Genomic DNA, 27,336 nt, shown 5'->3' with positions numbered 1-27,336 from the left:
TAATGACAAAGCGAAAACAAGTTTTTAGACATTTTAGCAGATTTATTAAAATAAAAAACAGAAAATACCTTATTTACATAAGTATGCTATGAGACTCGAAATTGAGCTCAGGTGCATCTTGTTTTCATTGATCATCCTTGAGATGTTTCTACAACTTGATTGGAACCTGCTCCAGAGCGCTCAGAACCTCAGACTGGGGCAAAGGTTCACCTTCCAACAGGACAACGACCCTAAGCACACAGCCAAGACAATGCAGGAGTGGCTTCGGGACAAGTCTCTGAATGTCCTTGAGTGGCCCAGCCAGAACTCGGACTTGAACCCGATCAAACATCTCTGGAGAGACCTGAAAATAGCTGTGCAGCGACACTCCCCATCCAACCTGACAGAGCTTGAGAGGATCAGCAGAGAAGAATGGGAGAAACTCCCCAAATACAGGGGTGCCAAGCTTGTAGCGTCATACCTAAGAAGACTTGAGGCTGTAATCGCTGCCAAAGGTGCTTCAACAAAAGTACTGAGTAAAGGGTTTGAATACTTAAGTAAATGTGATATTTCAATTTATTTTAAAAAAATGTGCAAGAAATTCTAAAAACCAGTTTTTGCTTTGTCATTATGGGGTGTTGTGTGTAGATTGATGAGGAGAAAATACAATTTAATACATTTTAGAATAAGGCTGTAACATAACAAAATGTGGAAAAAGTCAAGGGGTCTGAATACTTTCTGAATGCACTGTACATGTTGGGAGGAGACGGTGACTGATTAAGCACAGAACACCAAATCCTTATAAAACAGTTCCATATTTATTGCAAAATATTTTCGTACAGAATACAACTGAACAAAAACAAACATTGGAGGAATGGACAGTAAGGCCAACATCAGAACTCCAAGTGCTGTACTGTACACACCAATAGTAAAATGTCTTGCTTAAATGGTATATGTACTTCTCACAGCAAACCTCTAGTAGTACATTTCCAAACCTCCTGGCTCTTCTAAATAATTATTGCCTTTACCTGTGCACAGAGACTACTCACATGACCCAATGTAGGACACCAGATGACAATCTTTGATGATTTAATTGCTTCGATCATAAAGGATCTCTCGATTCATTATGCATCATTAAAATTATAAACTAAAAAAATATTTGGATTAATTAAACTTTGAAACTGAATTCTTTGTGATATCAGTTGTCCTTCAGAAGCTGGGAAAGAGGGACTGGGCGCCGTCTCAAATGACACCCTATTCCCCATGTAGTGCACTACTTTTTTCGTACCCTACAACCTGTTGTCCAAACTCCATAGCAAACTCCTCAGATCACATTATGCTCTTGTTCTTTTGCCCAAATAGTAAATCGCCATGATAGTTTTGTGAGACAAAATCAACATAGGGAGCCACAATAGTGCTATTCAATTATTTCAAACGACTTGAACATTGATAATGGCTACAGCATTATATCTAGATGAACTAGGCTGTGCAGTCCTGTGCACATCCTTTTAAAGATTTGACACTGGTGTAGTAGTACTTCTTAGAGTAAACCTTTAATAAACCTTACTTTCCCCCGCTTGTGCTCTCTCTCACGTCTTTACAACCTTTCCACAAAAGGCAGAGTAAGACAGGTTACATTTTTCTGACATTCAAATGTACAACTTAATTGGCTTACTCAAAGCTGGGATCTACAAAACCACTGGAAGTTTAAAATAGAAAAATGAAATAGAAGATTCAAATATTCATCTTTTTTTTTAAACACATAAGCCCTTTGGAAAACAAACCAAAAAATACAAAGGATGATGTACAATCCAAAATGCATTGCCAAACACAGACCGGGGAGGGTTTCTTCTATGTAGGCTGAATATGATGCGAGACAGGTAACTACAGATGCACACTTCATATATTTTTTTGCCATTTCTAATTCAATGTTTACAATACATCTGTTTGAGAAAAAAAGATACATCACAAGAGTCCAAAGGCTGTCAAAAGTCCACATTGTGACAAAATAAGAAAGAAAAAGCATATACACCATTTTTCTGGCTCAGCTTTGGTGTAAGTTTACACACGTCACTTGACCAATAATCCTTTCTGTTCTGTATTGGAGGATTCATCGTCGTGTACAGTATCAGTGATCTTCCTCTATCCAAAGGACACCAAGGCTTCCAGAAATCCAAAGTAATTCTGTCCGCAAGAGTCCAAAGTTGACCTAAACTCAATGACAAACCTCTCTGCACCACCCAATGGACTGAGCCCTGTCTGAGGCTGAGTGTGATGATGCTAGCAAGCAGATGGGTAGCTAACGCACTCGCTGTGTAGTACAACGCTACGCTACACGCTGAGGAGACTGACAGAGTCAGGTTCAGCCAACAAAAGACACGGGCTTCGTTCATGCTCTTTATACAAATCTAAAAAGAACAATAGGTATCTGGGTGATGGTATAAGGAAAATGACTTGCACTGCGTCGTCTGACAAATAAGTATTTCCTTTCTTTTAAAGCAACACGCAAACCACTCTCTACAATGGTGTATTTAAACATTCATTTCATACCTAAAGCAAGAAAGGTATGTTGGGCTGAAGTGAACTCATCCACACGTCTATTCTGCTATAAAACAGTCCTAGCTGTTGTGTTACCAGATATTAACTACAAGTTCCTTAATGAATGCACACACCAAATTGTCAGAAGGCTCTAATGTAAAAACGGTTGACAAAAACAAAACAAAAACATTCCGTAACCTTTTTGATACTAGAAGCGTTTCAATGAATCAGGACCCTGAGTAGAGAAGGACATAGGCTTGGGTGAAATTTCAGCAAACACCAAAAATAATATGACTTTAGCTAAATAGAAACACCTTTAGACATAAATAACTCAGTACTAATTACTGGTAATCTTAAAACCACACATGTAACCAAACCCACAACAAAGTCTTCAGCTTAGAATATGCATATACTCATGCATATAGTGTGTATTTTCCTCTTACGTATGTACGGCAAGCGGGAGGGTCTATACAGAGGAGCCTTTAGTTATACCATCACCCTTTGGAGACTAACACTGATTACAAATAGCTTCATACGAAGGAGAGCAAACATAATACACAGGATTCAAGACAGGGAGATGGACAGTTCTCTGCAGCCTTGTAAACAGGGGAGGCAAGACAGGCAAACGGGGGAACAGGGTGGGGTGCAATTAAATGGGGAGTAACAGACATCCTCTTAGAGCAGCACAGGTGAGGGACTTTTCAGATGGACTTCCTCCTTGGTTCATAGGGACGTCCTCCTTGTTCACCAATAGGAGTGGAGCTTGTGGCACCACCTCCTCCTCCTGATGTAACCGGCCGTGGCTGCTGGTTACTGGGGGCCACGGAGAAAGCATTGCAGAGCCTTTCAGGGGCAGCGGCTGGATTTTTTCCATGCAGAAATGGGCAACCAAAAAACAAAATAAATAAATCTAGTCAGTATGACCATATCCAGCTATGTGATACTGCTGGAAACCCTGGGATGTATTCATTAAGGAAACCACTTACCGTTTAAGATACATATGGAAGCAAACAGAGCAAACGGAACGAAACACGTAGGGAACTACCTGAATTTGCCCAATAGAAACTCTCGTTTGTGTTTTCTGTTTGGAGTAAACGGTTTCTATGGCAAAACGTTTTGCAACAGCCAGAACGTTTTGCAACAGAATCGGCATAATGATTACACCCCTGGTGCAACTTCACGAAACAGAACACAACAAAGCGCAGCGGCTGAGTCAGGATGGACGAGCAAGTGGCTAATCGCAAAGGACTGAGGAGCAGACTGACTGACTAACGGACACCAGCAGAAAACAGACTGCAGCGCCGCCCTCAAACGAAGAGCTGGATGCGCTCGCGGATGGTCTGCCTGCAGATGGGGCATGTCTTGAGGGCGGCGCTGCAGTCGATGCAGGAGGCGTGGCCACACTGAAAGACCAGCTTGATGTGGTTGTCGATGCAGATGGGGCAGGTGATGCGCTCCTCCATCTGGCGGTAGCGTGACTGCAGCTGCTCCAGCAGGTTGTGCTGCTCCGAGTTCTCCGAGCCCGGGCTGCAGTCCACCTCTGTCTGGTCTGGAGGGAGAGGAGGGGGATACACATAATTCACTTCACCATTTAACAAAACACTCCATTAAAGGGTATTGTGATCTGTACTAGTATTATCAGGACATCTATTTATGTTGTAGCTTCTATTTATCAATTACTATCAATGCCCCTCACCGACACACATCAATTAATATCAGAAAACAAGAAAGGGCTTCTAGTCATCTGTGGTATCATTACCTTGTCTTATTTTCTTGGTGATTGTAACCTGGCATTTGATGCATTTCTTCATTCGATGAGCACACTCTGTGGAGAGATTAGGGAGAGGCACGAGGAGTCACTTCAGATCCCAAACATCAAGACCTCAATGCTAAAATATGGTACCCGAGTACCATTGTGGGAACACCAAAGGCCAGTTTCTCAGATACTGATTAAACCTAGTCTTGGACTAAAACCACTTTCAATGGATGCATTTTAGTCCAGGACTAGCCTTAATGCTCCAGCTGCCCCCACACACACATTATTTCCTGCAGTGACACACACACCCAATATACCTTCGCAGGCAACGCTGTGCTGGCAGGGGCAGAAGAGGACGAGCAGGGCCAGCTCGGAGCAGATGAGACACTCGCTGGGCCCCGGCAGGGCGGGCATGGCCAGGTTGGTCATGGTATTGGGGGTGGTGTGGACCCGCCGCAGGCTGGTGCTGCTCAGTGACGTGCCGCATGTGATTGCCTGCAGCCGCTGCAACCTGGAGGAACGGATGGATGAAAGACTGATTGGTACACTGTATGAAAAGAGAACAAATCCTATCTTCTTTGTTTTGGTTAGTTATTTGTTCTCGTCTTTTCCACTTATTTTAAAGCCCATTTATGTCTGATTGGGGCCTTAATCTCCAGGCTGAGCCTTTAGAGCAAGGAGCGTAAGAGGTGCTGTTATAATAGTAGAACCATTAAGGACGATACAGCCAGCCAGTCAGTAGTTGTACATACCGCTGCTTCTCGGAGAAGCTCTTGATGAGCTGCAGCACGGCTGTGTCAGCCACCAGGTCCAGCGGGCTCTTGCCCTTGTGGTTGGCGTAGTTGATGTCGGCGCCCTCCTGTGCCAGGAAACAGGCGATGGCTGCGCCCACGCTCAGCTCTGTATTACCCATCAGCCCCGAGCTGCTCAGCTACACAGGAGACAAGAGGAGGGAGAGAGGAGGAGAGTTGAGTTCTGACGAGCCTTTATTCTTGTAAATTAAAGGAATCACATGAGATTCAAAGCTGCACACACAGGATATGAGAGAGAGAGACAGAAAGTACAGTGCACAACAACCACAACAAGATTAGTGGGGACGTCAGATGACACTAAAATGAGTAATTGATAATTAGTATCAATTAATCAATAATCTTCTAGTAATCAGCGGCACGTCAGATGCAAGCTGCCCACATGTTTACTAAATGCAAAAGGCATGTCTGGTCCTCGTACATAGACTATAGTACAGCAAGGGAGTGATGTCACTAAACCCAATGCACCCAAGCTGGAGAAATAGACAAGCCCAAATCCAATCAAATCCAGAACCCCCCTCCTTTGCTGACAATGTGAATACAGGGTACTTAGACTAGCCACCTTGAGATGGCCAGTGTGTGTGTGTGTGTGTGTGTGTGTGTGTGTGTGTGTTTCCCCTATCCAAAAAGGCTTGGCAGATGGCCAGTTTGAGCACTGCAGTGTTTGGGGTCGTGCAGATACCATTCGGCGGTGCCAGTGGCAGCTAGAACACAATGCTGATGATTTGCATTAACCTACCTAGCTAATAGAAGGAACACATTTTTTAAATAGACCTGTGTATGACAATTGAGAGGTGAGCAGTGATTGTGCCTATTTGAATCTAGGGAAGATGATTAGATAGTCTAATAGTGTAAGGGTAATTAATTTATCCCTCAGTGATTTACATTTATGTCATTTAGCAGACGCTCTTATCCAGAGCGACTTACAGTTAGTGAGTGCATACATTTTTCATACTGATTTAATGTTTCGTTCAAAACCAGGTCTCTCTCTTATTTTGGTCTCCCTTTCTCTTCCTGTCACGCCTCTTTTTGTATAATTTCTCTCGCACCACCCAAGAATCAAGAAAAATCCCACCCTTCCTCACAGTCTTACCTGGCAGTAGAGCAAGGACGATGACGAGCCCGGGCACCCCTCTCCTCTCCCCTGCGTGGTGGTCGTGGTGCTGGTGGTGGCGGGGGTGAGCGTGGCGTTGGCCAGCTGCGGGCGGCTGAGGGCGACGTGCATGGCCGTGTCCCCATCCTCGTCCTCCACATTGACGTCCGCGCCCTCGGCCACTAGCAGCTGCACCAGGTCCCCGTGGCCTTGCGTCACCGCCAGCTGCAGCGGCGTCTGGTTGCGGTTGTTGCGGATGTTGACGTCACAGCGGCCCTGTGAGAGGGTGGGTGAGGGGTAAGAGAAAGTTAGTTGGGATGTTCCTTTTGAAGCTTAAAAGGCACACAATCATTGAATATAACGTTGTTGCGGCCATCTTTGGGTGTTGCTGTCATTTTTCAGTTTTTGGAAGGCTCAGAAGGTACCAATGTTACATTGCATGCATTTGCTTTTTATGTCGCTGTCCTGTGACTGCTTGGTATCTAAGTATTTTACTGTGCCGTTGTGTCCCTATTGTGTTGTACCTCACTGATTGTCCCGATTTTAACAACGTGGGCACTGAAACTGATTTCGATCCACTGTTGTTTCAAAAAAGTATTCTATTTTGTTTTGTTCTAGTACTTGTCATGTTATACTTCGGCATTCCTGTCCCAGTTCCGAAGAATGTTGTCATGGCAGTATTAAGGAAAGTTTCTTGGAAACTTAATTTTAAGCCAACAAGTCCTTGAAGGTGTTACATGGAAACAACAACCCTTCTAGCTGCTCCACAACCAAATATGTAATAACCGTTAATAGCCACCAGGGGGAGGTCTCCTTCACAACACTTAGGAGCAGAGAGAGAAGGGGAGATAGAAAGATACAGATATATACAGGCTGAGGGAAACCCTTTTTTCAGCGCCTTTACTTACCTCTTTCACAAGGATCTCAGCCACGTCTCGGTGGTTGTTGAGGGCGGCCAGGTGCAGAGCCGTGAAGCCGTCCTCCTTCTTGACGTCCACCAGCTGACGCGCCCGAGCCAAGATCTTCTCTGTGGCCCTGTGGAAACAAATGGTCTCGGGTTCAGATGGAGTATATAGTGCACTACTCATATATGGACATGTTTCATGCTTTGGGGACAGAAGAGTGCTTTATGGATTATGAATCACTGTTAACATACACACACACACGTGGAAACCCTGGAATCAGAGAGAAGGTGTGTATGACACATTTACCTGCATCACAATCGGTAGCTTAAGGGGCATTTGGATGATGGCACAAAGACGGCTGTTTCAGGAGCTAAAACTAACCCACCATTAGAAGGAAAGGAAACAACACAGCCAGCGAGCCCCAACATGGGGCAGGGATTTCCATTAGGCAGTGCTAAGCGTTTTACTGAGAGCAGCGGCTCTAAACAGCATTGACCTCCAGCTCTCGGCTGAACTTGTATAATGGATTGGCGTTGCTCTTTCCTAACCCCCCCCCCCCCGCACACCAACTCTGTCTCTCATCAGTCACTTAGCTACTCCACCATTCCCACACTCAGATAAAGCTTCCTCAAGCACTGATCATAATTCACTCTAATCCACACCACATATTGGCCAACAAAATTGTTTTCTATAACCACTTCCACAGACTTTGACCAATCTCCATAGTGTACAAAATGAGAGCTGGTTGTGGAGAGACATTGAGCTCGGGCTTTGAGGACAAATAGGACAGACGTATTGACTAATCCTGCTCTGTTATTCATGCGCTGGGTTTTGATATTGCAGTCCGTCGGGGGGCCGGCTGGCTGTAAAGCAGGGCTGTCCGTGTCTGTCGTCTGCGCCGGCTGCTTTACGGCGTGTGAAATTAGCCCTGCCTACACAGTATCATACAGTTCTCAGGCCACGGCAGACAAGCATCACACAGACATGCCGGTTAGACAGACAAGCAGACAGACAGCCAGACACGAACCAGACCCTTTCCCATTAGTCAGAGTTGTTTTCCCCTTGTATCTACATTTTTATAATCTGCTGGTTTGCCTATTTGCATCTCCAAGTTACTGTGAAATAATTTGAACGCTCATGAGGCATTTATAAATTAAATTCTTCAAGAATAAATAGTTATACTGTATATCCTTAATTGACTGGGTAGCCGTTTAGTAGTTACAGTAGTGTACAGTAAAAGCACGGTCAAAGGACGCATAGTCTATTTCTGCTGCGGCGTCAAATAAGGGGGGTTTAATGCAGCATTATTTATGATGGCAACAAAGTAACAGAGTGCAGTCCTCATTAACATATTGCTCATCCGCTTCAGTACTGTACACGAGCAGCAGAGGTGGCTGGGTGGAAACAACCAGTGGATGGGCATGGTCACATATAGTCATTCTTCACCTCAGGGCAGCCAGCCTTGCTAGGAGCAGCTCAACACTCACTGTGGCGCTTAGAGCAAATTACAGGTAAATTCTAAAATAAAGGATTCTACAGGTGTCTGGGACTCTATTGGAGGGATGCGACACCATTCTTCCATGAGAAATTCCATCATTTGGTGTTTTGTTGATGGTGGTGGAAAACGGCGTCTCAGGTGCTGCTCCAGAATCTCCGAAAAGTTTTCAATTTGGTTTCGATCTGGTGACTGAGACGGCCATGACATATGGTTTACATTGTTTTCATGCTAATCAAACCATTTAGTGACCACTCGTGCCCTGTGGATGGGGGCATTGCCAAAAAAATGGCCTGCCCAGCATTTTTATACATGACCCTAAGCATGATGGGATGTTAATTGCTTAATTAACTCAGGAACTGCACCTGTGTGGAAGCACCTGCTTTCACCTGCTTTTACTTTGTATCCCTCATTTACTCAAGTGTTTCCATTATTTTGGCAGTTACCTGTACATACTGTACTACTGGTGGGGGGGGACATCTAGGTCATTTGTACCTGTAGTGCGACTCACTTGGGGAGGAGGGAGAAGCGAGGTGGATAGGGAGGTTGTCACGGCTGCCTACCTTTCTCCTCCATCAAGACTGCATCTCTCAGACCCCCTCTGCCCCTCCCTACTTCACAAGCTCATAGTCCCACCCCCTTACCCTGCAGCCCTGGGAAAGTGTCTCTGATTGGATTTTAGCCCAGTCACTCCGTCGTCTCTTACCTCGTCTTCCCTCGGTTTAGATCTCTGCATAATTTCCATAATAACCCCTGCACGTTCATGAATATTCACATATCCCCTGATCTACGAGGCATTACTGTCGTAACATGAGCTCATACATCATGACACCAACGCAATGGTAATGACTTCGCTAGAGAGAAAAAATATTTGTAGTTTCTGAATTAATGTCTTAATTGTGGACTCATTGGGGAATATAAACATCCTTTTGAGTGACATCGATTTGGGGAGGTGGAAAGATCAATGCATTTTTAGGAGGGCCAGAGTGAGTCAGACGTTTAATGTTGTTGTGGTTGGACTGTGTGTGAGGGGTAAGGCCTAGCTGGGGTGCGTACGGCCAGACGGACTTGCCTTTGGCTGGGAGCTTGGCTGGGGACTCGGGAGGAGCACAGAGAGCCCAGGTCACCAGACAGAGAAAGATGGAGAGAGAGACAAGAGGAAGATTGGAGGGAGAGAGAGAATTAGAAGAGAGGGAGAGAGGAAGATAGGAGAGGGAGAGAAAGAGAGAGGAGAGAGGAAGGAGAGAGTATCTCTCTCTCATGGTCTGCCTGCCTCTCCCGTTGCCTTCCCAAGATCATTTTAGAACTAGGCTAAGACCTTCTATTCCCATTTCCTCAGATAAACTAAATAAATACCTTCACTCAAATAAACAAACGCACATTTCTATCGGCAAAACCACTCGAGAGGAGCGGCAGAAGAATTGGAGAACTCAAAACCACTTTAGGGATGCTACTTTGGGGACAAATAAACTCAAACAACTAAACAATGAAAGAAACACAGACACTTGGGCATTTTTCAGCATGCATGCATACAGTACCTTAGACCACACTGTAATATATGTATGTGTACATAAGTGAAAAGAGCTCCTCCAGAATACTGTAATTATCAATGTTATTTTCATTTGCAGCAGCAGCTGATGTCAGGCCAAATGAATGCTACAGTGAGGATGCTGAATTCCAGCACTGCACATATGACACTTGCCAGAACAGATTGGCCATTTATTTTATGATTCTGTGTTGCAGCCTTCCTGACTGACTGTATTCCCTTTTACCCTTGGTTTGTGCCGAGTCAACATTCTCCCCATAAAAGGAGATGCTTTTCACTGGAGCGGGTCCCTAAGACCTTCACGAACTTCTACAGATGCACCATTGAGAGCATCCTGTCGGGCTGTATCACCAACTGGTACATCAATTGCACCGTCCGCAACCGCAGGGCTCTCCAGAGGGTGGTGCGGTCAGTTCAACGCATCACCGGGGCACACTGCCTGTCTTCCAGGACATCTACAGCTTCCGGTGTCACAGGAAGAACAAGAAAACAACAAAATGTGGAACAAGGGGCATGAATACTTTATAAAGGCACTGTATATACTGTATTCTAGTCATTGAACACTGGTCACTTGAATAATGTTTACATACTGTTCTATCCACTTTATACACTGAGTATATCAAACATTAGTAACACCTTCCTAATATTGAGTCGTCCCCCCGGAAACTGTTGAGCGTGAAAAACCCAGCAGCGTTGCAGTTCTTACATTTACATTTACATTTTAGTCATTTAGCAGACGCTCTTAACCAGAGCGACTTACAGGAGCAATTAGGGTTAAGTGCCTTGCTCAAGGGCACATTAACGTCATTTAGCAGACGCTCTTAGCCAGAGCGACTCACAAATTGGTGCGTTCACCCTATAGCCAGTGGGATAACCACTTGACACAAACCGGTGCACCTGGCACCTTCTACCATACCCCGTTCAAAGGCACTTAAATATTTTGTCTTGCCCATTCACCCTCTGAATGGCACACATACACAATCCATGTCTCAATTGTCTCTAGGCTTAAAAATCCTTCTTTAACCTGTCTCCTCTCCTTCATCTACACTGATTGAAGTGGATTTAACAAGTGACATCAATAAGGGATCATAGCTTTCACCTGGTAAGTCTATGTCATAGAAAGAGCAGGTGTTTTTTATGTTTTGTATACTCAGTGTATGTATATACTGTATTCTAGTCATGCTCATCCTATATAACTACTGCTGTACACAACTTTTCTATTCATATACTGTCCATACTGTCTTTATACACCATTATATGTATATACACTAAGTGGCTAGTTTATTAGGTACACCACCCCGTTCACGAAAATGGTTCTCTTCTACAGACAATGAGTCACGTGGCCGTGGCTTGCTATATATAGCAGGCAGACAGGCATCAAGGCATTCAGTTACTGTTCGACTGAATATTAGAATGGGCAAAATGAGTGACCTAAGCGACTTTGAGCGTGGTATGATCGTCGGTGCCAGGAGTGCCGGTTCCAGTATCTCAGAAAAGGCCGGCCTCCTGGACTTTTCACACATGACAGTGTCTAGGGTTTACCGAGAATGGTGCAACAAACAAAAAACATCTAGTCAACGGCAGTCCTGTGGGAGAAAACAGTTAATTGATGAGAGAGGTCGAAGGAAAATGGCAAGAATCGTGCAAACTAACAGGCGGGCTACAAACAGGCAAATAACGGCGCAGTACAACAGTGGTGTGCAGAACGGCATCTCGGAACGCACAACTCGTCGGTCCTTGTCACGGATGGGCTATTGCAGAAGACAACCACATCGGGTTCCACTCCTATCAGCTAAAAACAAGAAGAACCGGCTCCAGTGGGCACGCGATCACCAACACTGGACAATTGAGGAGTGGAAAAAATTGCTTGGTCTGACGAATCCTGGTTCCTGTTGCCTCATGCTGATGGCAGAGTCAGGATTTGGCATAAGCAGCATGGTCCACCATCCTGCCTGGTGTCAACGGTACAGGCTGGTGGTGTTGGTGTAATGGTGTGGGGAATGTTTTCCTGGCACATGTTAGGCTCCTTGACACCAATTGAGCAACGTTTGAACACCACACCTTGTAGAATCCATGCCCTGAAGAATTCAGGCTGTTCTGGAAGCCAAAGGGGTGTCCGACCCGATACTACATGGGTGTACCTAATAAACTTGCCACTGAGTGTATATTTATATTATTTATATTCCGGTCTCTGACATTGCTCGTTCTGAAAATGTTTTTATTTTTCTGGATAATGTGTGTATTGTTTAAACATGGTTTTATGTGTTGCTAGGTATTACTTCACTGTAAAACCATCTGCAAATCTGTGTATGCGACTAATAAACTTTTATTTGATTGAATAGAGATACAAGCAATATAGGGCACGTGTGTGTGTGTGATCATATGCATATGTGAGCTAGTGTGTGTGCAAGTGTGCGTGTGTTTAACATGGATTTCAGGCTCGGGGGGTGTAGTTGTTATTTAGTCCCCCCAGAGCTGTGGGAGTGAGCTGTGGCAATGTGATGAAAGAATCTGGGTCATAACTACTACTAGTGGGATTGGGGGGTCCTATCAAGTTGGGGGCCTGGCTTATCAACAGCAACACAAGTGTCTTGCTATACGGTGGAGGGTTAAAGCCAGTTACTCTAGACCATTTCTGGTTAAGCCAGGCCTAACAGACTGCGTTCTGATGTTCATCAATCACTTGTTGGGTCTATAAGCATTCATTCGGTCCTATACAGTGGGGAGAACAAGTATTTAATACACTGCCGATTGTGCAGGTTTTCCTACTTACAAAGCATGTAGAGGTCTGTAATTTTTAATCCAGAAAATCACATTGTATGATTTTTAAGTAATGAATTTGCATTTTATTGCATGACATAAGTATTTGATACATCAGAAAAGCAGAACTTAATATTTGGTACAGAAACCTTTGTTTGCAATTACAGAGATCATACGTTTCCTGTAGGTCTTGACCAGGTTTGCACACACTGCAGCAGGGATTTTGGCCCACTCCTGCAGATCCTTCAGGTTTCGGGGCTGTCGCTGGGCAATACGGACTTTCAGCTCCCTCTAAAGATTTTCTATTGGGTTCAGTGGCTAGGCCACTCCAGGACCTTGAGATGCTTCTTACGGAGCCACTCCTTAGTTGCCCTGGCTGTGTGTTTCGGGTCGTTGTCATGCTGGAAGACCCAGCCACGACCCATCTCCAATGCTCTTACTGAGGGAAGGAGGTTGTTGGCCAAGATCTGGCGATACATGGCCCCATCCATCCTCCCCTCAATACGGTGCAGTCGTCCTGTCCCCTTTGCAGAATAGCATCCCCAAAGAATGATGTTTCCACCTGCATGTTTCACGGTTGGGATGGTGTTCTTGGGGTTGTACACATCCTTCTTCTTCCTCCAAACACGGCGAGTGGAGTTTAGACCAAAAAGCTCTATTTTAGTCTCATCAGACCACATGACCTTCTCCCATTCCTCCTCTGGATCATCCAGATGGTCATTGGCAAAATTCAGACGGGCCTGGACATTTGCTGGCTTGAGCAGGGGGACCTTGCGTGCGCTGCAGGATTTTAATCCATGACGGCGTAGTGTGTTACTAATGGTTTTCTTTGAGACTGTGGTCCCACCTCTCTTCAGGTCATTGACCAGGTCCTGCCGTGTAGTTCTGGGCTGATCCCTCACCTTGCTCATGATCATTGATGACCCACGAGGTGAGATCTTGCATGGAGCCCCAGACCGAGGGTGATTGACCGTCATCTTGACCTTCTTCAATTTTCTAATAATTGCGCCAACAGTTGTTGCCTTCTCACCAAGCTGCTTGCCTATTGTCCTGTAGCCCATCCTAGTCTTGTGCAGGTCTACAATTTTATCCCTGATGTCCTTACACAGCTCTCTAGTCTTGGCCATTGTGGAGAGGTTGGAGTCTGTTTGATTGAGTGTGTGGACAGGTGTCTTTTATACAGGTAACGAGTTCAAACAGGTGCAGTTAATACAGGTAATGAGTGGAGAACTGGAGGGCTTCTTAAAGAAAAACTAACAGGTCTGTGAGAGCCGGAATTCTTACTGGTTGGTAGGTGATCAAATACTTATGTCATGCAATAAAATGGAAATTAATTACTTAAAAATCATACAATGTGATTTTCTGGATTTTTGTTTTAGATTTCATCTCTCACAGTTGAAGTGTACCTATGATAAAAATTACAGACCTCTACATGCTTTGTAAGTAGGAAAGCCTGCAAAATCGGCAGTGTATCAAATACTTGTTCTCCCCACTGTATTTCCTCATGGGATTTAAAGGCCTGACGAAGACTGAAATTGAATGTTGCAACTTTGGGCTGGGTATTCAAGTTATTGCCGAATCGAATGTATTTCACCCCGGCTCTGGGGTGGAAGCTTAACTGATTTGATTTTGATCCCCCAACAGCTCAGCAGAATCAAGTCTGGAGCCTTAATGGTTTATGACAGTGTCACTCACACAGCTTACATGTCTGGACTGTCAACACTGTCGTATGACGCCTCAGTGTCACCTCCGTTACACTCCTCTACTATACCACCCTCTCTGTCTCCCCTCAAACTCCTTGTCAGATTAAGGTCATTGTGAATTCTTTATCAACACTGGGATTTTTTGTATCTGAAGTGAAAGCTGCGCCTTCTGTCTAGTATGTACTTACTCAATGCAACACCGCTACTCTGTTTGAGCACAAACTACTTGTTCCTCATCATCATAAACTGGATGGACAAATAATATTTTAGGGTGTGCCTAGCCATGTCTCTCCCTAACTTCTTTGACCGGTGTTTTGGCTTACTGCCCCTCATACTGCTTGTATCCACAGCACTAGCTTGCGCGTCAGTCATCTCCCGCTCGTATAGTGTATGTGCAGCCAGGATCTGTACAGTGAGCAAGTCCTTCACTTTCTCTCTGTTTATCGTACTGGTGTGTGATTCAGGTGTGTGTTGCTTGTGTGGTTGCCAATTCACTGGCTGAGCTTGTTTTCGGGAGGCGGGGTGTGGGTTGTATTTGCAAACTCACTATAGTTCACAGCAAACCTTTAGCATGTCTACTAGAAACAAAAACGCTGAAAAGCTCAATGCGGAAGACGAGTACGTATCAATCACTACACTCCATGATCTACTTGGTCAACAAAGTGTTCTATAAAGATCTAACAGATCTGCAAGAAAATAACTTTAAATCCTTCCTGCAACTCTTTATGGATTCTACCAACAAAAGGGTTGATGATCTCAATTGGTAGAGCATGGCGCTTGTAATGCCAGGGTAGTGGGTTCGATCCCCGGGACCACCCATGACTGTAAGTCACTTTGGATAAAAGCGTCTGCTAAATGGCATATTATATTATTATTATCATCTCGTTAGGGATGTAATGGACTTTAAATACAGGATGGATTTTACGCAGTCAGAGGTGGATGAGCTAAAGGGCGCGAATGTCACCAGCCTGGCCACATTAAAAATCTGTCTCAGATGATTTAGCAAAATTCCAAACAACACTAGACAAACTCTCTTCCTGGAAAATCTATCCTATCCAGGCGAAACAACATTCAAATCGATGGAATCGAAGACGTTAAAACTGAAACTTGGCATGACACAGAAATCAAGGCAAAGAAACTCCTGGCAGGTCACCTTAAACTGGACCCTAAGCTCATTGAGATGGAGAGGCCCGTTTTTTTCTGATGGACAGCCCAGATCTATAGTGGTGAAACTGTTTAGGTACAAGGACAAGGAGGAGATTCTCAAGAGAATCAAGTGCCTGAAGGGAACTAAGTTCTTCATCAATGAAGGAAGGAACTGCTGCCACGACTCATTGAAGAACGAAAGAGGCAACATCGCAACACCAGCTGGTCGTTCACCCCCACCTTTCGTAGGCCTACGGCAGGTGACTCGGCTGTAGTCCGTTGATCTAATCACATGGATTAATTTGATGACACACACACACACTACTTTGTTCATGTGTTTCACCTCAAGTCAAAAAACACACATTTCTCTAAATGTCCTAACACTCTGAAGTCTTCAGTGGTGTTATGTGGACTTTGTCAAGGTGCATTTCAAAGGAAGTGCACCCCTATTGATAACACTGGCACAAATGTATGGTTGTATTGAAGGCATGCACTTATATGTTTCCCTTCCACTCTCTGGATGATACAGACTTTGTATCTTTCTTATTTGGGCAGGATGTCAACCCTGATAACCTGGTCTTTAATCCATTTGATATTAATGAAGCTAACGTTAAATATAATGACTGTGTTAATCCAGATTCAAATTTCCTGAAATTCACCAGAGATGATTCTATCACATGACAATAATGTTAAACAATCTAACAACTTGTATAGCAGTCTAATTCCAAGACAAGCTTATTCTCTACCTTTCATTTGAACATTCACAGTCTTCCTAAAAATCATGACCACATTGTTCATTTTCAGTCTTCTCTCAACCATGAATTTTCCATTATTGCCCTTTCAGAAACATGGTTAACTGAAGCGACAAGAATGATTTATGAAATGTCCCCTTATAAATGCTGTTCACCACTGTATACCATCAAGAGTGGGAGGAGGTGTGTCCATTTTTGTTAATCAAAGTCTTCAATTCTTTGTAAGAGAGGACCATTTCATAGAAATTCCATCCTGTAAATTGTTTGGTGGTAAAAAACTGCTAATTGGATGTGTCTATCGGCCACCAGATACTGACATTGGAAGTTTTATTGATGTCCTTGCATCAACCTTGGACTTGATAAATAATGAAGATAACATTTGTTGTCTATTGGGTGACTAAAACAATTTATTTAAAAGTGAGAACCACTCACTAACATCAGACTTTTTGAATACTTTATACTCCAGCTATCTATATCCCCTCATGTACTAGCCCACAAGAGTAACCAGTTCATCTGCCACCCTTATTGATAATATTTTTACTAATTCTTTGAATAATGTGGCTGAAACAGGTATACTTAATACTGACATTTCGGACCACTTTCCAATATTCCACTTCTCGTTGGCAGCAGGAAACAGGTGGGAATGGACAGTAGCATTAAATGTAGAACATTTAACAAAAGTAATTCTGAGCGCTTTCAAATGTTGATTGATGATATTTTATGGGAAAATTTGTATAATCATCCCAATGTAGAGTCTGCTTACCAGACTTTTCTCCCATCCTTCAATTCTGTATTTCACTGCTTTCCCTTAGTTTGACCTAGTAAGAGAGCAGCAGATGGGTTCTGCAAACTTTGGTTTACAACCGGTCACAAAAAATCCTCAGTAAAAAAAGAAAGTTGTATAAAAAGTTTCTCACAAATCACACCCTCCAGAACTCTGCCAATTAAGTATAAAAACAAATTTACCCATCTACTTCGGATATCCCATGGTCTGAGAAGAACAACATTGGCAGGGCAATTCAAGCATAGTGGTCCTCTGTAGCTCAATTGGTAGAGTATGGCGCTTGTAACGCCAGGGTAGTGGGTTCGATCCCCGGGACCACCCATACCTAAAAATGTATGCACACATGACTGTAAGTCGCTTTGGATAAAAGCGTCTGCTAAATGGCATATTATATTATATTAAGCATAGCCAATATGCAGTGATAATGTATTGGGCCTATAGCCTACTGCACAAACCTCACTGCTACATAACTATTTTTAATTGGTTAAATGTTGCATAGGCTTACGTTTTTTAAGTCATGTTTAAAAAAAATTTGACCTGTAGATCTCGGCTTGCATTTTGACTTAGAAAGTGATCTTGACTAAGGAAAGGTTGGTGACCACTGCTTTAACATACATCTTCACCAGATTTATGCAAACTGGTATTGTTCGTAAAGATTAGAATATTGCCAAAGTTATCCCCATCTATAAATCTGGGGATGCAAGATTTTTTACAAATTATCGCCCAATATCTGTACTACCATGTTTTTCTAAAATCCTAGAGAAACTCGTGTATAAAAGAATGTTGAAACATTTAAACCAACATTGTATTTTATATAGTTAAAACTACTCCACAGATAAGTCTCTTTTACAACTTGTGGATCAAATCTTTACAGCCCTGGACAACAATGAATACGCTCTTGCCATCTTTCTAGATTTATCCAAAGCGGTTGACACCGTTGATCATGAAATATTACTTGCCAAATTGCATTTTTACGGTTCCCATGATTATACATTAAATTGCTATATTATTATGTTTATGAAAGAGAACAATTTGAATATGCAAATGGTGTGCATCTACCAGTGTCAAGATATCCTGTGGCGTTCCACAGGGTTCGATCCTTGGACCTTTGTGATTCCTAATCTATATGTGCTGTGTCTTGTACCATACTTACCATTCTTTTTGCTGATACCAATTTGATGTTATCATACAATAATTAGGATTCACTAATCAATGACGCCAACTCAGGCAAGGCCAAATTTTCTGAAGGGTTCCAGATAAATAATTTTTCTTTAAATGTTAAAAAATCCAACTTCATTGTATTCACTGGTAAGAATAAGAAATATTGTAAAAAATAAACAGAATCTCAAATTGGTGGGAATGAAATGGACCAGGTTTCATCCACTAGGTTCCTAGGTGTTCTAGTTGATGAAAAGTTGTGCTGGAACAATCATATTCACTTTGTCTGCAGCCAAGTGGTGAAGTCTGTTGGTATCGTCAGAAAGATTAGTGGTTTGGTTCATCAGGCTTGCTTCCTAACACTATAATACATCTTAAATTATATCTCATTTACTGCAATATTGTCTGGGTCTGTACATTTGCTTCCCATCTACACAAATTATTCATCACACAAAATACATTTGTTAGACTAGCCACCTCCTCTAAATACTTGGCTCCATCTGCCTCTCTGTTTAAGAAACTAAATATATTATAATAATATAATATAATATGCCATTTAGCAGACGCTTTTATCCAAAGCGACTTACAGTCATGTGTGCATACATTTTTACGTATGGGTGGTCCCGGGGATCGAACCCACTACCCTGGCGTTACAAGCGCCATGCTCTACCAATTGAGCTACAGACATATTGTCTATATACTCCAATTATGCACCTTCGTCTACAAATAAACATACACTATATGTACAAAAGTAAGCGGACACCCCTTAAAATTAAAATTAGTGGATTCGGCTGACAGGTGTATAAAATCGAGCACACAGCCATGCAATCTCCATAGACAAACATTGGCAGTAGAATGGCCTTACTGAAGATTTCAGTGACATGCAACGTGGCACCATCATAGGATGCCAACTTTCCAACAAGTCAGTTCGTAAAATGTCTGCCCTGCTAGAGTTGTCCCGGTCAACTGTAAGTGCTGTTATTGTGAAGTGGAAACGTCTAGAAGCAACAATGGCTCAGCCGCGAAGTGGTAGGCCACACAAGCTCACAGAACGGGACCCCTGAGTGCTGAAGCACGTAGTGCGTAAAAATTGTCTGTCCTCGGTTGCAACACTCACTACCGAGCTCCAAACTGCCTCTGGAAGCAACATCAGCACAAGAACTGTTCGTCGGGAGCTTCATGAAATGGGTTTCCATGGCCGAGCAGCCGCACACAAGCCTAAGTTCATCATGCACAATGTCAAGCGTCGGCTGAAGTGGTGTAAAGCTCGCCGCCATTGGACTCTGGAGCAGTGGAAATGCATTCTCTGGAGTTTGTGATTAATTGGAACGCCGACTGTGAGCCAGGCCTAATCGCCCAACATCAGTGCCCAATCTCACTAATGCTCTTGTGACTGAATGGAAGCAAGTCCCTGCAGCAATGTTCAAACATCTAGTGGAAAGCCTTCCCAAAAGAGTGGAGGCTGTTATAGCAGCAAAGGTGGGACCAACTCCATATTAATACCTATGATTTTGAAATGAGATGTTCAACAGGTGTCCACATACTTTTGGTCATGTAGTGTACCTCCCAGACAGCCTACCTAAACCTTACAATGAATTCTTCCAGGATAATTCCCAAATCCATGCACACAACACAGGACAGTTTGATAACCTTCACCGTCCCCACTGCCACACCACACATAGTCAATTCTCTATCAGATACAGAGGTTCCATACTCTGGAATTTCTATCTTCACATTGCCAAAACACCATCATCCCTCAATAACATCAAGCGTAGACTAGGGGTCAGCCTGATGAACCAAACTACCCAGTAATCCCCTCCATGTACTGTATGTAGCCTAACATCTCTCCCTCTCTCTCACACACACACTCTTGGCCGCGCACAACTCCAACACCTTCATCAAGTTTGCTGACGGTGCTACAGTGGTAGGACTGCTCACCGACGACGTGGCGGCAGCCTATAGGGAGGTCAAAGACCTGGCAGTGTGGTGTCAGGACAACAACCTCTCCCTCAACGTCAGCAAGACAAAGAGCTGATTGTGGACTACAGGGAACGGAGGGGCGAGCACGCCTCTATCCACATCGATGGGGCTGTAGTGGAGCGGGTCGAGTGCTTCAAGTTCCTCTGTGTCTTTTTATACATGGTTATAACATACACAGAGAAGACAGAAATGCCAAAGATGGAGGTGTTGCTGTTTATATTCAGAACACTAGATAGGATCTCATGTTAAATACTGTTGAAGTAATATGGCTACAGGTTCATCTGCCTCACCTAAAGCCCATTCTGGTGGAAAGCTGCTATAGACCACCAAGTGCTAACAGTCAGTATCTGGATAACGTGTGAAATGCTTGATAATGTATGTGATATCAACAGAAGGTATATTTTCTGGGTGATTTAAATATTGACTGGCTTTCATCAAGCTGCCCACTCAAGAAAAAGCTTCAAACTGTAGCTAGTGCATGCAACCTGGTTCAGGTTATCAGTCAACCTACCAGGGTTATTACAAACTGCACAGGAATGAAATCATCAACATGTATTGATCACATCTTTACAAATGCTGCAGAAATGTGCTTTAAAGCAGTTTCCAAATCTATCGGATGTAGTGATCACAATATAGTAGCCATATCTAGGAAAACCAAAGTTCCAAAGGCTGGGCCTAATATAGTGTATAAGAGGTCATACAATAAGTTTTTTGTAGTGATTCCTATGTTGTTGATGTAAAGAATATTTGTTGGTCTGTGGTGTGTAATGAGGAGCAACCAGATGCTGCACTTGACACATGTATGAAATTGCTTATTGCAGTTATTAATAAGCATGCACCCATTAAGAAAATGACTGTAAAAACTGTTAAATCCCTGTGGATTGATGAGGAATTGAAAATGTGTATGGTTGAGAGGGATGAGGCAAAAGGAATGGCAAATAAGTCTGGCTGCACAACCGATTGGCAAATGTACTGTAAATTGAGAAATCATGTGACTAAACTGAATAAAAAGAAGAAGAAACGATACTATGAAACAAAGATAAATGACAATGAATGATAGTAAAAAGCTTTGGAGCACCTTAAATGAAATTTTGGGCAAAAATGCAAACCGTAAAGTGAGTGTGCAAAAAGTGCAAAAATGATTGTTGTCTATCAACATTGACAAGCCATGGGGTTTGACAACTTGGATGGAAAATTACTGAGGATAATAGCGGACGATATTGCCACTCCTATTTGCCATATCTTCAATCTAAGCATAATAGAAAGTGTGTGCCCTCAGGCCTGGAGGGAAGCAAAAGTAATTATGCTACCCAAGAATAGTAAAGCCCCCTTTACTGGCTCAAATAGCCAACCAATCAGCCTGTTAACAACCCTTCGTAAACTTTTGGAAAAAATGGTGTTTGACCAGATACAATGCTATTTTACTGTAAACAAATTGACAACTGACTTTCAGCACGCTTATAGGGAAGGACATTCAACAAGCACGCCACTTACACGAATGACTGATGATTGGCTGAGAGAAATTCATGATAAAAAGATTGTGGGAGCTGTTTTGTTACACTTCAGTGCTGCTTTTGCCTGCTGCTTAATGGAAGCCTCTCCAACATAATCCAGGTAGAATGAGGAATTCCCCAGGGCAGCTGTCTAGGCCCCTTTTTTCAATCTTTACTAATGACTTGCCACTGGCCTTGAGAAAAGACAGTGTGTCTATGTATGCGGATAACTCAACACTATACACATCAGCTACTACAGCGAGTGAAATCACTGCAACACTTAAAGAGCTGCAGTTAGTTTCAGAATGGGTGGCAAGGAATAAGTTAGTCCTAAATATTTCATAAACTAAAAGTATTGTATTTGGGACAAATCATTCACTAAACCCTAAATCTCGTAATAAATCATGTGGAAATTGAGCAAGTTGCGGTGACTAAACTGCTTGGAGTAACCCTGGATTGTAAACTGTCATGGTCAAAACATGTTGATACATGTCTGCCTTTTTAACAATACTATCAACAAGGCAGGTCCTACAGGCTCTAGTTTTGTCGCACCTGGACGACTGTTCAGTAGTGTGGTCAGGTGCCACAAAGAGGGACCTCGGAGAATTACAATTGGCTCAGAACAGGGCAGCACGGCTGGCCCTTAAATGTACACGGAGAGCTAACAATAATATGCATTTAAATATCTCATGGCTCAAAGTGGAGGAGAGACTGACTTCATCACTACTTGTTTTTGTAAGAAGTGTTGACATGCTGAATGCACCGAGGTGTCTGTTTAAACTACTACTAGCACACAGCTCGGACACCCATGCATACCCCACAAGACATGCCACCAAAGGTCTCGCCACAATCCCCATGTCAAGAACAGACTATGGGAGGCGTACAGTACTACATAGAGCCATGGCTACATGGAACTCTACTCCATATCAGGTAACTGATGCAAGCAGTAGAATCGGATTTAAAAAACAGATAAAAATACACCTTATGGAACAGCGGGGACTGTGAAGATACACACACAGGCACACATACAGTACACATGGTAAGACACGCACTCTACACACACGTACACATGGATGTTGTATTGTAAATATGTGATATTGGAGTAGTGGCCTGAGGGAACACACTAAATGTATTGGGTAAAGTGTTATGAAATGTAATGTCATGTATTTTAAACTGTATATAACTGCCTTAATGTTGCTGGACCCCAGGAAGAGTAGCTGCTGCCTTGGTGATCCTTAATAAATACAAATACAAATGTGTATTTAACACATTCTCATTTACAGCAATGACCTGGGGAATACGACATTACTAAGGAAATAACATGTTCTACAAACACCCACACAGTTGTGAAGAGGCATGTCAGCGCCTCTTCCCCCTCAGGAGGCTGAAAAGATTTGTCATGGGCCCTAAGATCCTCAAATGTGCTACAGCTGCACCACTGAGAGCATCTTGACTGGCTGCATCACTGCTTGGTACAGCAACTTTAAGGCACCCTACCGCAAGGCGCTACAGAGGGTAGTGTGCAATGTTTCCTCTGTTCTCCGGGACTGCCGGGCAGAAGTAATATCAGCGCACACAGAGATTTCCCCGTTAGTTAACACTATCAACGTTTCCCTTTACTGTGGGAATTGTGATTGAATCAACGCAATATTAGTCACTTTCAATGCAACATACCGAAACAAAACTAACTATGCAAGAGATTTTGTTGTAGGCAGAACACATCGGAGTAGGATTCTATTGCATTTACAGGCCGTACTCTACACAGACCAGTGCGCGCCATAACCAATCATAGGCCTATATGCAAATATACCATTGCCATATATGGATCTGTGCCATTTAATTTGAACTGGACTGTTTATAGAGCATGAGCGGTTGTAAGTAGATGCGCTTGTTTTGAGATCAAAGCGAGAGCTACATGTAGCTACGTGTGCACATTTCTACATTTGTTAATATCCTTTGCTAGTTAGTTAGTTATTAGCCCAGTTATAGATAATTTGTAGTCAGCAATGGGGGAGTGATTGCTTCCTACAAGAACACAAAACTTGCATTTCTAGACATCTTTGAAAAGCGAGTCAGATAAAGAGCTTTTTTTTGTCTTAAAGGGGCAGTGTTGTATTTTGAGACCGGCTTGAATAAGCTAAGTGGCCAATACGCAGAGGGTAACATAATTTGTCTAATTCTCTGTAATAATGGCATGGGAATAATGAAGCATTTTATTTTGTAAAGTGGTTTCTTGCATCAAACACCACAACAACATTTTCAGTCACCTCCTTGTCTGAAGGACAAGTGGGCAAATATGTTAATGTCAAGCCCTGCATGTTTTTTTCAATAGTGTCATGGAATGTAGGCCTACATTGAACACCACACATTGGCTGCTACTGTAGGCTGAACGATAGAACAGCTATTTCCATGTTAAAATGTTATGGGATTAATTTCCTCCATTGTTTTTGATGGTAGGCCACTCTGGTAGGCCTACATTATGATCAAATAGCCACAGCAGTCTACTTGACCACTGTTAAAAATAACTTAAAGCGGGTACAGCCTCAGTGTTCACAGTAAAAAGTTCAAGTTTGAGCTCAGCAGACCTGAAATTTGCACGACAATTAAAAAAACATTGGTAGTGAGTACGGCCCACTACATCACTGGTAGCTACTACCTATATATGTATATCTTTATGAGCTGGATTGCCTGCCTTTGCAATGAGTTTATTTTCGTTTGCACTCGTTAGCAGGCTCCATGGAAATTCGCTATTACTTGTGCTAATTTTGCTAGCATTCTGGTAATAGATGCCCAAAGGGCTTTTTTGTGTTTGCGTTTTTAGCGCCCCCTTGTGTACTAAGCCGGTAATACCATAAATCACAGTATGACGGTATTACTTTTTTTCGTGATATCTAATTGGTAGTTACGATCGTCTCATCGCTGCAACTCCCCTACGGACTCGGGAGAGGCGAAGGTCGAGAGCGATGCGTCCTCCGAAATACGACCCTGCCAAGCCGCACTGCTTCTTGACACACTGCTCGCTTAACCCGGAAGCCAGCCACACCAATGTGTCGCTAGAGCAAGGAGTCGCTAGAGCACGATGAGACAAGGAAATCCCGGCCGGCCAAACCCTCCCCTAACCCGAACGACGCAGGGCCAATTGTGCGCCGCCCCATGGGTCTCCTGGTCACGGCCGGCTGTGGATCGAACCCGAGGCTGTAGTGGCGCCTCAGCACTGCGATGCAGTGCCTTAGATCGCTGCTCCACTCAGGAGACCTGCGATATGAAAATCTGGTTACCGCCCAACCCTAGTAGTGAAGTACTCACAGCTTGTTGCCTTTGAGGGCTGCATGGTATACTGTAGTATAGTGTGTATGGGGTAGTGTACGGTAGTAGTGTAGGACTCACAGCTTGTTGCCTTTGAGGGCTGCGTGGTGCAGCAGGTTGAAGCCGCGGTTGTTCTGCTGGGTGAAGTCTATGTTGGGCACCACCACCAGGATCTCGATGATGTTCCGGAAGTCTTTGGCGATGACGTCGTGCAGCGGTGTGTCTCCGTACGAGTCCTGGTAGGACAGGAGGAGAAAGAAGTTAGCCCCGTAATAAATTATCTGGGATCAGTTTATTGTTGTAGCCCCTAATGGAGAGGGTTAGAATTTGGGCAGGGAGAGCTGATCCTAAATCTGTGCTGCACCTTGTCCTAACAGCAGCCCTTGAGGGATGAGAGACCTTGAGGCCTTCATTTGATTGTATTTGAGCTTAGTTATACAGCAACGTTTTTATATCCTGCATACCGTTTCTATACCATACTGGGGTATACGGTATTACTGGAAGGGGGGGGGGGGGGGGGGGATTGAATGTCTCTAGTCTGAGTACGAGTCTTTTTAGCTAACATTCCACTCCTTGTCACTCTCTGTCATTGCCAAAGAGACTTGCCTTTCGGCAATCTCAACATTCAATATGGAGCTGGATTTGCGGCGGAGTTGCTCATGGGTTGTTGGAAATAACAATATTTTCCATGACAACATGTGGAGACTCGAAAATAGAATTAGAATTATAAACAAGCCAAAAACAAACATTTAACTGTTAGCTAAAGGGGGAGAAAGTAAGGAACTTGTCTGATGGGCCCTGCATTAAAGACCAAAATTGGTTAAAGAAAATTGTGATGAATAAAAAAGTATACCAGTTTAATTTTAGGACCAAAAAATTGACAGCTGTGCCATATACAGTGCATTCGGAAAGTATTGAGACCCCTTGACCTTTTCCACATTTTGTTATGTTACAGCCTTATTCTAAAATGGATTAAATTGTTTTTTCCCCCCTCATCAATCTACACACAATACCCTATAATGAAAATTTAAATTATTATAAACAATTATTGCAACCAATAGAATGTTATATATATGGGGGATACGACCATCCCATCCCATCAGATTTTGCTGCAAAGAGACAATCATTAGATCATTTGTTTTGGTACTGTCCATATGCAGCTTGTTTTTGGTCCATATGCAGCTTGTTTTGGCTGAAGAATTGCAACATTTACCTGGAGCTAACTACAGTGCCTTGCAAAAGTATTCAACCCCCTTGCCGTTTTTCCTATTTTGTTGCATTACAACCTGTCATTTAAATTGATTTTTATTTGGATTTCATGTAATGGACATACACAAAATAGTCCAAATTGGTGAAGTGAAATGAAAACAATAACTTGTTTAAAAAAATTCTAAAAAATAAATAAATGGAAAAGTGGTGCGTGCATATGTATTCACCCCCTTTGCTATGAAGCCCATTAATAAGATCTGGTGCAACCAATTACCTTCAGAAGTCACATAGTTAAATACAGTCCAATGTCTGCAATCTAAGTGTCACATGATCTGTCACATGATCTCAGTATATACAGTGGCTTGCGAAAGTATTTACCCCCCTTGGCATTTTTCCTATTTTGTTGCCTAACAACCTGGAATTAAAATAGATTTTTGGGGGGTTTGTATCATTTGATTTACACAACATGCCTACCACTTTGAAGATGCAAAATATATATTTTTGTTGAATGGGTTCCGCAGGTGTACAGCAATCTTTAAGTCATACCACAGATTCTCAATTGGATTGAGGTCTGGGCTTTGACTAGGCCATTCCAAGACATTTAAATGTTTCCCCTTAAACCACTCAAGTTGTTGCTTTAGCAGTATGCTTAGGGTCATTGTCCTGCTGGAAGGTGAACCTCCGTCCCAGTCTCAAATCTCTGGAAGACTGAAACAGGTTTCCCTCAAGAATTTCCCTGTATTTAGCGCCATTCATCATTCCTTCAATTCTGACCAGTTTCCCAGTCCCTGCCGATGAAAAACATCCCCACAGCATGATGCTGCCACCACCATGCTTCACTGTGGGGATAGTATTCTCGGGGTGATGAGAGGTGTTGGGTTTGCGCCAGACAGTGTTTTCCTTGATGGCCAAAAAGCTCAATTT

At 43.2% G+C, this 27,336-nt stretch overlaps 1 protein-coding gene across 3 annotated transcripts in view; it reads right to left on the bottom strand.

Annotated features, from left to right (window-relative positions):
• Positions 1 to 775: 775 nt before the first annotated feature.
• Positions 776 to 27,336, bottom strand: part of LOC311147929 (E3 ubiquitin-protein ligase MIB2-like) — an 83,080-nt gene continuing 56,519 nt past the window's right edge. For all 3 annotated transcript variants that reach the window (XM_084184779.1, XM_084184777.1, XM_084184778.1), the window contains 7 exons: positions 25,285 to 25,439; positions 7,084 to 7,210; positions 6,176 to 6,451; positions 5,026 to 5,204; positions 4,591 to 4,784; positions 4,277 to 4,342; positions 776 to 4,066 (listed from right to left, as the gene is read on the bottom strand). In XM_084184779.1, the coding sequence (XP_084040905.1) occupies positions 3,825 to 4,066; positions 4,277 to 4,342; positions 4,591 to 4,784; positions 5,026 to 5,204; positions 6,176 to 6,451; positions 7,084 to 7,210; positions 25,285 to 25,439 (1,239 nt within the window). In that variant the 3' untranslated portion in view covers positions 776 to 3,824. The remainder of the gene's footprint in view (positions 4,067 to 4,276; positions 4,343 to 4,590; positions 4,785 to 5,025; positions 5,205 to 6,175; positions 6,452 to 7,083; positions 7,211 to 25,284; positions 25,440 to 27,336) is intronic.

Source organism: Coregonus lavaretus (genome assembly GCF_964263955.1).
Source record: "Coregonus lavaretus genome assembly, chromosome: 20".
In the NCBI taxonomy this organism is placed as follows: Eukaryota; Metazoa; Chordata; class Actinopteri; order Salmoniformes; family Salmonidae; genus Coregonus; species Coregonus lavaretus.
This window is presented reverse-complemented; position numbering and strand designations above follow the sequence as displayed.